General features: G+C 40.1%; 1 protein-coding gene across 1 annotated transcript in view; it reads right to left on the bottom strand.

Moving 5' to 3' along the window:
• The window catches only part of LOC134564463 (melanopsin-like), a 42,599-nt gene that overhangs the window by 14,322 nt on the left and 14,742 nt on the right, over positions 1-13,535 (bottom strand). Inside the window, exons 2-7 of the mRNA XM_063423321.1 lie at positions 8,465-8,607; positions 6,590-6,723; positions 4,895-5,098; positions 4,291-4,462; positions 2,318-2,473; positions 1,135-1,242 (exon numbers count right to left, since the gene is read on the bottom strand). Coding sequence (XP_063279391.1) covers positions 1,135-1,242; positions 2,318-2,473; positions 4,291-4,462; positions 4,895-5,098; positions 6,590-6,723; positions 8,465-8,598 — 908 coding nt within the window. The 5' untranslated portion in view covers positions 8,599-8,607. The remainder of the gene's footprint in view (positions 1-1,134; positions 1,243-2,317; positions 2,474-4,290; positions 4,463-4,894; positions 5,099-6,589; positions 6,724-8,464; positions 8,608-13,535) is intronic.

Raw genomic sequence — 13,535 nt, forward strand, 5'->3', positions numbered from 1 at the left:
CCTGTAGGGATAGAACAAGAAGGGAATGACTTTAAACTGAAAGAGGAAAGGTTTAGATTGGATATTAGGAAGAAATTTATTGTGATGCTGGTGAAACACAGGAACAGGCTTCCCAAAGAAGCTGTGGATATTCCATCCCTGAAAGTGCTCAAGGCCAGGCTGGATGCGGTTTTCCACAACCTGGTCTTGTGGAAGGTGTCCCTGCCCATGGCAGGGAGTGAGAATTTAATGATACTTAAGGTCCCTTCCAACCTAAGCCATTCTATAATTCTATAGAATCATAGGGTGAAAGGTGTTCACTCTTTTTGGGCGTGTTTCAACCAGCCTTCTGAGAAACCTTCACTTTTCTAACAACCACACTGTCATGCATCTGACATCCTACACGATGAACTCAACGTCTAGGTCCCAAGTCCTAGTTGTCAGGCAATGGAATTTAGCAGCTTTTCCACTGCTTGGGTGAAATGAAAGCCTCATACCGATGACTAACCCTGCCATCTAGTGGTATTTATACATTTATCATATTTACCACAATGGCGTCCCTGTGTTTTCTCAGAACTTTTGACACAGGATCATGTTGTGGTAGCTATGTTTTGAAAGACTTGGAAAAAATTCTACAGGTATGCTGGATAGTAGCTCAGTTACAAGTATATAAAATAAAGGTTTTTTTGCTGCCAGTGTTTCAAATTTCTTTGAAAAATGCTTCAGAAAACCAAACCTTGAACATATGCATATATAGCTGCTTAAATTAGTAAGGATGTGATTTTTTTTTGAGCCTTGCTGGTTGGGACCTTTTACCTAGAGAGTGCTCTATAGTGGCTGTCTCCAATATGATGAAAGGTGACCTGAGCAGCATCTCCTCTCAGTCACAGTTTTGTGCAATTCCACAGAGCAGAGCAGGGCTCCAAGGGAGAGGAAAGGTGAAGGGAGGGACAGTTCTCTTTTGGCCACTCCCAAGGCCGTATCCGGAGCTGCCATGTACCATCTGGGTCTGACCACCCAGAGCCCATCATGGCCTGGTCAGCACAGGAACACGCACTGAACAGGGTGAGGCTGAGGGAATGAGGGTAGTTTGTTCTGTGTAAAAGATCCACATTTGCATGTACAGTTATACACATACCTATATAACTACTATACCTGTATCTTGGGTGAATTATTGCATATATGATGGGGTTGTAGATTGCAGAGGCTTTGGCAATAACTGCTGGCACAGATTTGGAATATGGTGTTAGGCTGTTGCCTCGACTAAAACAAAAGAAAAACATTACACACAGCTATGCCATGGATTACATGGATACTACATTACTAAAACATATTACTCTTTTAAATTGGTTTTGTGCTGTTATATTTTTATAAGAGATACACCTGTAAAGTTGATTCATTCAAGTAATTTCTTTACTCAGATGAAAGGTTTGAATTTGACAGCACGTACTTGGTTTCATTCATTTAGAGAAAATCAAAGACATGCAGCAAATAATTTACGATGACTAGGAACACAAAGAATCGTCTTCCCTGATTCTGCAATAGACAAATAAAAGCCCAAAACCCCAACAAAAGAACTCCCATTGTGGCCATCTGGGAAAAGTGAACGGTGATAGAAAAGAAAAAAGAATCAAAGCTAAAAAAAATCTTTCAGCAGCAGCATGTGTGCTGCATAGTAATGTGTGTCAGTGACTCAGTTCCAAACACTGCAGAAGGAGGAGAGGACTGGAAGGGGTTTGAAACAAATTATTTCCCATTAGACTTCAAGTTCCCACAGTCAGCCAGGTGTGACCAATGTCAGTGCAGCATAAGCACAATTAATACCACAGTATCATAGAATGGTTTGGGTTGGAAGACACCTTTAAAGATTATCTAGCCCAAACTCTGCCGTGGGCAAGGACATCTCTCACTAGATGAGCTTGCTCAAAGCCCCATCCAACCTAGCCTTGAAGAGTAGAACATGCACTGACACAACACCAGGTCCCTTTGGAGTGGAGAATGGGTGGAAGAACAGCAGTGTATCAAAGGAAGGAGGGTATTATGAGATAAAGAGGTAACTCCTCCAGTTTGTACAAAGAAAGCATCATGTGGGAGAGAAAACATTGTGTACCAAATAGTAACATTAAAAAGTCATAATAGTTTCAAAATGAATAGATAAATAATCCCTTTTCTGGCTTTATTCACAAGGATATAGTGAAGAATGAAATATCACCTCTAATGTAGCACTTATTTTAGACCCATTCGAAAGGAGATTTGCCTCACATGGATGGTAGTACTAATCATATTTGCATATGATTGTGGAAACTGTCCCTGCTGTTTGGATTCCTCTTCCACTTACCCTGCCCAGGCAATCAAGGTGACACAAGCATATGGAGACCAGGACAAGACAAACACAATGATGACCACAAAAGCAATTTTTGCCAGCTTCCACTCATTCTTCATGGACTGAGAGAGGTAGGATTTCCGGCTGCAGGACCCCAGCTTTTGAACATCTCTGTGAGGGGGGAAAAATGCAGATATTTCAGCAGGATGATGAAAAAGCAACATCTCTACTATGGTCTCAGAATTATGCAAAATGAAGTAAATTTCATATTTCACAACTCTAACTCCTCTTCTCTGATATTTAAAACATAGAAGTTAATTAATGTGGTTGCAAGTGTTACATTTGCCTGTGAGACTGAGCCAGAACCCCTGGGACTACAGGACAGGACTGCTGTGTCCTTATCCCTAACACAAGGGGGGGCTTCAGTTTGCAAAGATACAGAAATTAGTATCTCTTGCCCTTTGTTGCTTTTAGAGGTGGAGCAAGAAAAGGAACAGCTGGATGGGAAAATCAAGTCTTATGTCTTCTCCTTTTTGAGGGAGGAACATCTTGCAGAAATTCCAATTCATGAGGTAACACATGCTGGAATATCCTGACAGTTTTGAGAAACCTGTCCCAAACACTTGCAAGGACTGCAGATTTATTTATTTAAGAGTATTTTCAATGGGAGGTACAACAGACAGTCCTAATATTTTTGTCGTGAAAAATCAAATTCTATTCTCACACCAAATACCCAACATTTTATTTTAAAGTGTTTTATACAGTTAGACATTCTATATACTTTAGCATAGAAACAACAAATTAGCGTTGTTAAATAGAGATACATTTCAGGCTGAAGACATTAATTACCAGCCAGCAGGTTGGTAATTAATGTAACAAAGTCCCTGCTGGTGCACTGTAAATGTAGAGTAGAATCATAGAAACATAGACTGGTCTGGATTGGAAGGGAGTTTAAAGATCATCTATAGTTCCAACATCCCTCCATGACCAGAGATACTGTCAACTAGACCAGAGTGCTCAAAGCTCCATCCAGCCTGTCCTTGGAAAAGGCATAGAAAAAGCTTATGTCCCCTGTGCTCCACAGGTGTACAAAACACCATTGTTTTCAGGATGCATTCCTTCACTTGATATCAAGTACACTTACACAGAACACAATAAAAACCAAGACACAGGCCAAAAAATAGAGTTCAGAAAGAACTCAATTTTATACATATATAAATGTACATATAAAAGCGGAATTTAGTCTTACAAAGCCAAATTATTTCAACTAGTGCCTGCACACAGGACCAGAGAAAAGCCATCAGAACTGATGACACAGTGGAGCAGCAGGAAGGACTCACAGCACCAGGTGGTGTTGGATCAGACCAAAGATAAGCCATGCGCTCATTAGCAAAAAGATAACTGATAGAATGATGTTAGTTTAGAGATCTAACACCCTGCTGATTTTTCATTTCAAATATAGACCAAAACTTTTTTGGGGAAAATCATCTGAGCAAACATAGCCAGATATAGTGCATGTAGTTGTGAAGCTTGAGTGAAGCATGATGGTTTTTGGGATTCCTGCCTTAAATAAAACTGTCAAAAAAAAAAATGAGGACTGTTATGTTTACAGAGCTGCTCAAAGGCAGATGATTTCCCCATCATTTTTTATTATCCCTTGAGGCTGAAAACTATTGGAATTCACAAGGACTTTGTTTCCTGTAGTGCAAACCTGAAATACACAAATAACTCAATACAATTATCTGATGTACTATTAATTACTACTAATTACTAGTGGAATAAGATTAGAAACACCAGAGCCTTCTTCTTCTACTCTGAAATTCATACATCCATTCCAGTTTTAAATCGGCAAAAAATATTTCTCCTGTTATAGCTTTCAATTTCAGTTCAGACTAATTTTTGATTCAGGCTTTTCTGCAGCTAAAGAAACTGAGAAAATCTTCTATTACACAAAAGGGATATGTACTTCTTTTAGCTAGATTTCTTACCTGCCAGTACGCCTTATGGCCAGGAACATCGATAAATAGCAGTGGAATATTATTACCAGGGGGATAAAAAAGACACAGCAGCATAAAATCATGGTGTAGCTTCTGTTTGCAGGGGAGTAGGTTACATAGTCCCATGTACAGGATATCATCAAACCCTCAGGCACATAGGAACCTATGGAATACATGAAACACATTATTCACACATGCACCCAAAGTTAGTGAGGGTGCTGATCCCATCACTAAGCGCTTAAAATAACCCCTGTCCTGTATCCATGGTCTTCAAGAGCTGTCCCAGCCTAACTACACATCATATATGTGGTCTGAGAAGTGAGTGCCCATATGGAGAGGAGGTCCTGACTACAGAACTCTCAGGTACATACCTGATACTCCATCTGCAGGTTGTTCTGCTTGAATACATCCTGGGTGTAGGGGGGCAGGGCGTTTGTGCAGTGCAGTAGGTGCAGATGCATGCTACAACAACAAACCATCAGGTGGTGGCAGGGCATCCTTGTGAGGACTGATAAGAAAACTCCTTTTTTACACCCCAAGCAAGACTTAAAAGAACACACAGGGAATGCTAGGAGAGAGAGAGCAGACAACATACTCCATCCCAGGAGCGGAGCCACGCTCCATCCCAGTGAGTAGAGCCACACTATGGCGATGATCTGCGCAGTGCGTCTCTTGGAAGTCCACTGGATGGATTGCAGGGGCTTTGTGATCACCAGGTAGCGGTCAACAGAGATAGCCAACAGAGTCATCATTGAGGTTATCCCAAAAAGAGCTCCGCAGAAAGCATACAAGTTACAGCCTGAAGAAGGAAATGGCAATGTCAGGGGTTTTCTTGAAAAGAGACATGCTTTCTCCCAGAGCCCATCGTAATGAATCTCCTCTTTTTTTTTTCCTTGCTCAGGACTTTTCTCTCAATAGAAGCATTTTTTCAACTTCACATTTTCATAGCTATTGAATGCTTATTAGAAAAACACAAATAAAAATAAAATATAAATATATGTATTTAAACAAGTCCTACTTCACTGCAGGCTGCAACTGGGAACGTTTTGTCAATGGAAAACTGCCTCAAAAAAAATCCAATCTAATTAAAGTTATATTTTCCTGGACTGTTGCCCAATATATTGATCTTAACATGCTGCAGCAGACATCTGTCTGTTAATGATGGATGGGTGGTTCAAGAAATGATTTTGGTTTATGTGGCTTAAAAATATAAAAGTGGTTTAAATTTGGTGACTAAGAGACCAGCTGTAAAACATAGCTCCAACTCCTATATTTAATGGCAGTACATTTTAAAAGAACTGACTTTTTTTACATGAAACAGACGTCTTGACCCCCTCTTGCATTCAGGCACTGCACTACCAGATGGAAAAAGTTACGCAGAATTTAATGGAGCAACCTGTGTGGAAAGATCATCCATTCTTTGAAATCCTGCATTGCCCCATGTGGTTATAGACAGGAGCCCACCAGGAATGACAGGCAGCAAAACCACCAGATCCAACCCTAAAGCAGAACTCTAAAGTCTATACAAGTAACTTGCAACTAAGGACCAAATTCCATTCAACCCAGATCAAATTCTTCATTTGTGACAGCATGATAATTTGCACTGATTTTATCTAAGGGGATGAGCAAGACCAAAAATGTCTTCAAACTAAAGGGGAGTCTCTTCTGTGCTGCTGAACAGTACATGGTCTCTGGGCTTGTTCCACCACTGGCTACAACCACCAGTGGGTGCAAGTTTTCACCCACAATATGAGGGGGAGGACCAAACAACATTGAACCTTCTGAGGTTCTTGCTATACCCACATTTCAGCTATAATTTCAGCATGGATCACCTTTTCCTTCTTGCAGTTGGAAAAAAAGGAGCTTGAATTCACCAAGTCCTCAAATGACCACTGTTATTTACACCTCTTAATTAAATGTGAGATTCCTAGAAGCATGCCAGTGGATATACATTTCTAAATAAAAGTAGTAACTACCGCTCAAAATGATACAGAAAAACTATTTACAACTTACTAAAACTTGTCTACCTATTTTCAGCCATGACACCTCCCTTATAAGCTAAAGGGTAACATGATTACATGTGGATGTTGACTCCTTCCTTTCCAAAATATGTGAGATAAAAGAATCACAGCTGTAATACAAAATGTGTGACATCATGCTGATGACATCTGACGCTGTGACTCAAGAGATTTGTGCTGCTCTATCCGTGGCAAAAGCCAAGGCTGTTGTGGCTGAAACAGGCTGCAGGCAGCGTAAAGCTGGCAAGGTGTGAATTATTGTTGAAAAGTACCTATGTCTCCAAGTATCCATTCTCTGTGCAAGCTGTTGACAAAGCACATGGGTGCCTGAGAAGCCGACATCAGGAAGTCACTCACAGCTAAATTCATTATAAAGTAGTTTTGGGGAGTCCTCAGCTTCTTGTTGCTTAAAAACATGAGAAATACATAGTTTTAAAAAGACAAAGTGGAAAGTTAACTTTAGACTTTGCTTACTAGCATCAACAAATACTGTCCAGGTTGGAACCGATGGTTACTCGCTATGAATCAATTGCTAATCATCAGTCAATTACTGCACCTACAGCTGTAGTCATTTCAAAATGATTGAAAAGAGCAGGAGCCATAAAATGGATTGTTTCGTCTTGAAGCTCGGGAGAGTTTCAGCTGTCTTGATAAATATGGATTTGTTCAGAAGAGCAGTTCCCTAGGAGTGCTGTAATATTGATTGTACCTTGCACTGCACATGAGGAAGGTCTGACGAAAGTTGCAGAGCTACAAGATCTGCTTCTGGTGATACTTTAAAAACTGCTGACCTGAGGTGTTGTGTTGACACAGTTGGGCTCAAGTGATTGACACACCACTAACTAAATGACCCTTTGCAAAGTGCTAGAGCAGAGCACACACAGATTTGGAGAAAGTGCTTTTGCTTATATACATTTCATAAGAGAGAATGAAAACTCTCAGTTGTAGATGAACAGGCAACATTAAACACCACAACAAGGAGTGTGAAAGCAGAAGTCTGCAAGCAAAGCTCACCCAAGGAAAACAACTGAGACCTTTTTGATGTGCTTTGCAGTATCAATATTTGCAGCTAACATGAATTTCTTTCCTCATGCTGATACAAAAATACTGAAAAAGAAAGTGAGAAAGCCATCTCAGTGCTGCTGCAATTCTAATAAATTCTTGGGTCTCATAATAGCCTGCAAAAACAGGATAAGCGAGTGCAGAGTTCATACATTCAAGGTGCTAATCTGCCCATGCAGATTTTCCTACTTTGACAATTTAATGTTTTTATTACACTAGCTAAACCACACACATTTCAAGACAAATACAGAGCTTGTGATGCATTGAAAAACCCATGAAGGTATCTAGAGTTGTGAGGAATTCAATTTCTTTAACTCATATTAGAAGCCAGTAATTCAAAATAACTAATTTATTTGTCTTAAACATTTAAGAACAGGAAACTAATGTTTGGTTCATAACTCCACTGGTGTCTTTAGCATTGTAAGGCCCCTCCACATCACTGTGCATAATGACAGCAAGTAGTGAATGCGAAGGATTTTGAAATCCATCATCACAGTGTAGGACAGAGGGCAGATGTTTCTTTTTTCCATGAGATTTTTTAATTCTCTAGCTGCAGTAGCTTTGGCTGCTTACTACTCTGCCAGGAGAGCACACAAACTGACAGAAATCCTATGATCTGCCTGCAGCAGGAAACACACTGGTGGCATGAGCTCATTTCATGTAGCAGATTGTCTTCTTAGTCCTTTCAGGACCACTGGGCTCCCAGGAAAAGTGTCACTCTTTGTCAAGTGTTTCTGCAAATACTACAGGGTAAATGAAGAAGTCACATAGCAGCCGTGAGACTGTGGTTTCTATTATTAGAAGCATTAAACCATTCTTTAAACTTTCAAATTGGAAATTGCTTATAGAGCAAGGTATTGTTTTCTCATTTTATTTGAGTCTTTAGAACATCAGGAATTTACGCTGAGGTTGTCAATGATGCACGTGGATGTGTTTTCATATGTGTAGGGTTACCTTCTCCTTTCTTTCCTCCCACATTTGTTCCCATTAAATTTAATCCATGTGGAAAGCAATGCAGAAATCTGCTCATGGGCACAGCTGAAACTCAAGGCCACTCAGATCAACCACAAAAGGAATTTTTGTACCTGTAAAATGCGTAGAGGACTAGGAGGTTTCCGATGATGCCAATGGAGCCAATAATGAGCACACATGCTCCGACAGTGTAAAGAACATGGCCAGGGATCTCTACCTTGGTCACAGTGTGTGGCTGGGTACTCATGTTCAAACCCTGAATGGAAAACAGGGGAAAAGGAAAACTTAGAACACTTGGGACCTTTAGTCACTGGAACACAGGCTCAGGCTGTTGGCATTCTCTTCCACAACTCGTGCAAATCAAATACACACTTCTGAGTTTTTTTCACATTCCCTGTAATGAAGTTTCCCTCAGGTAACTTTCATAATTTTGACAGTAGACTTTATCTTAAGAAAAGAGCAACAGAGAAAGCAGACTGGAAAAGACAACTAAAGAAGTTATGATGATGATGTGAAAAATGCAAAGAAGCATAAGGATAAAACTTGCTCTGAGTAACTGCTGCATTTTGGGGCACAGAGCTGGCAGACAACAAACTGATAGCAAGAAATAACCTGTCACAGTTTGGTTTTATTAGGAGCAAGGATATCAAATCTTACACTTACAAACATTAAACCCACCAAGTCTCCCCAGGTTCACTATCCACTAACTCAGTGCTACAAAATCTGGGAATTCCCCATGCAAAAGAGAGGACATGAGAGGTATAACAGCACTACTAACACTGCCTGTGTAAGAAAATGTGCATTAAATAGTCTTGCACCTCTTTCATTGCCCTGTGTCTTCACTACATGAATAGGCTCCCTCTGTATTTTTTCTTTTAATCAAACTCAGATTTGTCACTGGCTACATTCAGCAGCAAGGCAGCCTACAGCTAATCCTCTCAGCTCACATTAGCATTAGCAACAAGAAGAGTCCAAATCGCTTTGTGGAGATTCTTATTTACCAAGTCACAAGCAGCTAAGTCTCACACTCGCAATCAGACCTGGAGAGCTGAGTCAAAGGTGTGGCACCTTGCCGTAGCTGGGCACCTGCTTCACTTCATCCCCTTTCTCCACTGCACAGCTCAGCAATGTGTGGAGTGTGTGATAAGGCTGATTTTGGCCTGTGAGAGAGGTGCTGGGTGACAGAATGGGTTAATACGATAACTGTGTGATGATAACCACTTGCAGTATTTAACCAGCCATTTTTAAAATGATGAGTACATCCTTAATTTCCTGTTGCTACCTCCTAATCTCCTGTACTGCTGCTTCTCCCTTTTGCCTTATATTCCTCACTCATTTGTGAAGTCCACATAGTACAGCTCCCTCCCTGGAAAACAGTCCTAGATGTGGGCATTATCCCCCCAACTCCGCAAACCTCCTGGGGCATGCCCTGGGGAGGTTGCATTTAGCAATAGGGAGGGCATGCTGAAGTGCATTGCACACCCTGACCATCCACACAGCAGCAGGTCTGGGGCAGAAGGGCTGACAGCAAAGCTCCCTGGACTGAAGTGATGCAGTAAAGAGTACAAAAGCAGGAAGGTGCTTTCAAGCCTTCTCAGTCATCTGACAGACTGTACCCTTGACAGGATGGCCGACATGTCACTTCACCACATAGAGATCACGTCACTGTAACAGTAGGGAGAAATGGAAGAGAGCTTTTGCTGGAGCAGGTTGCATCAGGGGGCTGTGACCTATTTCCAGTGCTTAGGCAGCAATAAAGAATGTCACCATGTGTAGCATTTACCTTTGAGAAAGGTCTGAGAGGTTGTGTAAGAGCAGTCAGAGCACAGTGAGGTGGCCCAGCAAAGAAAGCAGTCATGGCTGTTTGGTGGCACCAGGCAGAGCCAGCACCATGCTCTCAGAGCAGGGCTGCCTAGGCATGCAAATTAAGCATGGTAATTCCTCTCCTCCTCTTTCAAACTCAATAATCTTAGCAGTGTGTGTGCACTGAATTATAACCCTGCCACATTTCTGGCAATGCATACTAAAGAAATTAAACTGCGGAGAAAGGAAAAGACTTCATTTTTTTCTTCCTTCCCAGCTTATCTGTTAGGCATGCCAAGGGTTTGCCTCTACCTAGAGTTTTATTATATAGAGGGCTATTATATAAATGTAATTCAGGGCAAGTAGTACTTGCCTATGATTTATGCTTTACTTCAACATATGGGAATTCACTGTTGCAGAAATTAATTTGAGAAACGGACCACAAATTTCACACCCAGAAGTGTCTCACCTTATCTGTCTGCTGAAGAGAAGCTGACTTGGACATTTTGGCCTTGTTTACTCATTTGTGGCTGGTGAGCTGTGTCAAAAGCTGAAAAATATCTCTCATGACACCTTTGTAAACTCAGCTTACATTTTGCTGGCAATAATGGATGAAATATAAACTATTGATGCTTACAGAGAGGAATCTGGAAGGCAATAAATACCAGGGATTACACAGAGCCTTCAATCTCAGTATGAAGCTAAAGTGAGGGATGTTTAGATTACACAGACTTTGGATCTTGCCTCCAGGGGAGTCCATGAAATACCATGGCCACTTCTGCTCCAATGCTAATAACAGTCAGATAAGTTTCAGATCTGAATGGAAAGACAGCTACTCATTCCCTCTGCTGGTGTTACCCTAAGAGAGCAGGATGTGGCAAGAATCCAAGTGTATGAAATGTGGCAAGCTGACAAAGACCAAAAGCCATTTATAACACGGTCATTTGAATCTGAGAAGAAAAATGTGCTTATCTATGTGTGTGTGAGTAGATATATTTCAATAAAAAACCTCAACTTGAATAAAAAATAATTTCATTAAACTGATGGAAAATTTCTAAATGAAACAGGCTAAACCAGTACAATAACTGTAGGCTAATCAAGGAAAATATTTATCTCATTTTACTCAGATAATGTATTTCACCAATTTGTCATATTTTCACAATAGAAAATTTTAATTTTAAAGATTCAATCACTCTTAAGGTTGAGAATTTAAAATCTTCTCTGGTGAACAAATGCTGCTCTTTTAATGCAGATCCATCCTCCATACAGCATAATGTCCAGCTGGAGACAAGCAGCACTATCATCAAGGTTTTAGGATATTCATTGAATTTAGGCTTTTTCTCTTTTTCCAGTGTCAACTCTGAGAAGCTAGCCTTTTAGCGGTTTTAATTAACAAGCTAAATACTTGCCAATGTAAATATTTTACTGTATAAAAATGAGGACTAGAAATATGAAAAAGAAATTACAAGCCTAGTGATGACCTTTATGGAGAGCTAGTTTTTGCAGGTCTTTTCACAAGCTGTTACAACTCCATGCATTTCCTTTTTCTACTTTTAGTTTCCCACAACTAGTAAGAATAAAATTAAACTACAGGAGAATGTTCCAGGTTACTGTGAGTGTGTTTAATCCAAGAAAAATCAAATAGCTATTAAAAATCTTTCCCAATAACTTGTTAAGCAGGCCAGCAGCTATGTACAACAGGTTGCATTCACTATAGACACTGATGAATCTTACTGTGTCTATAATAGGCTTTCTTAGCACCAAAATTATGTATCAAATGGTCAATGACAGCTGCCATGAATCAGCAAAATGTTAGTTGGTACTGTGGGGAAGGTCCTGCCTTTTAGATTTAGTAAAGCACAGATTTTGATCTATCTTGTGTCACCAAGATATACTGTGCAATACTTTGACTTTAGCCTGATCTAAAGCCTTTAGCCTTTAGACCTTTTATTTTATTAACTGCAAACTTAGGTCTCTTGAGAATGCAACTGAGAAAACTTTAAAACATTAAAAGACACAATAGGAGTGGTTCTCCTTCAGCTGTTCCCCAATGCTATGGTGACGTACAGCTGACCTGGATTCAACACACCTGTCTCAACTGTATTTATGGGTGCTCAGTATCATCACAGTCATGCAGTGTACAGTGAAAAGCCTGTTCTGTATAAGCCTCAGTCTTGCTCCTACTCTTTAAGGATGTGATTTAACATGATAATGAAGGAAGGCATTATATTTTATTTTATTAATATATTGAATATTTAATGGGTGAACCAGGTCTTCGAGTGCTTATTTGAAATTAGTTCACTGGTCCATTTTTCCCTCAAACTCACTTTGCTTCTCTCCATATTTTGGTCCTGTGACGGGATCCTGAGCACTCTGCTGAAGATTCATCCATCTCCTGAGTGAACACTTCAAAGGCACTATCCAGAATGACCTGATTGTTTCGGTCAAAAATCTAAATGTAAACAAGCAAGCCATGAAGATGCAGTAATTGCACCAGGGCCAGCTTCTGGCATACTTGTCGACCCCGTGCTCGCTCTGTTTGACTCCTTCTGAATTAATGCTACAGTCATTTTGCATTTTGACTCTATGAGCTGTTGGAGGACCTGACAACTCACATAGATTATGATGTGGCCTTACCCTGATATATAAAGTGACTACAACATCAAAACACTGTCACCTCTGTGTCTGCTTGGAGGGCTTTCCTGGCAGGGAGCTAACAGATCTGCAGGAAAATGGAGAATAAACAATTAACAGTTGTCCCTCAACTATCTGGCAAAGCAAGCAGGCACCAGATATAAAAATAAACTTTCTCCCATATTTCTCCCAAAATAAAGAATGAAAACATGAAGCAGATGAGGAAAATCTTTCTAGGAAAGCTTTTGTAATTTGATTTTTAAAGATAAAATGATGGCTAAATAATTAGAGCCATCTGTTTCTGCTTTACAGATGCTAAGACTAATTAAGAAGATAAAATTAATTAATTAATGCAGAAGAAAAAAAAGTTGTTAAAAAAACAAGGCAAGGGCAGATCCCCTTCAGTGAGCAGGAGTAGAAAATAATGGACTGAAATGATTGTATGATTGGCATTAGGTGGATGTAAGATTATCAAAAGCTTTATTTACCCTCTGGTTTTGCTCATGGGTGCAAGCTCATCTTGTGGAAATGATTTCCACTGAAATGAGCTTAAGGAAGCTTTTCCTTACATGGGGGATTAATGTGCAAGGGAATAAATTAACAACATAGCAGCCTCACTGTGTTGAACTGCTCCATGGATTCACAGCATAGAAGTTTGATTTGCTGTTCAAAATCTTGTCTATACTTTTGCACCTGAAAATTTTAAAGAAAAATACTAAACAATTCTTCGGTATGTTTGCTGAGATG

Source organism: Prinia subflava, chromosome Z (genome assembly GCF_021018805.1).
Source record: "Prinia subflava isolate CZ2003 ecotype Zambia chromosome Z, Cam_Psub_1.2, whole genome shotgun sequence".
In the NCBI taxonomy this organism is placed as follows: Eukaryota; Metazoa; Chordata; class Aves; order Passeriformes; family Cisticolidae; genus Prinia; species Prinia subflava.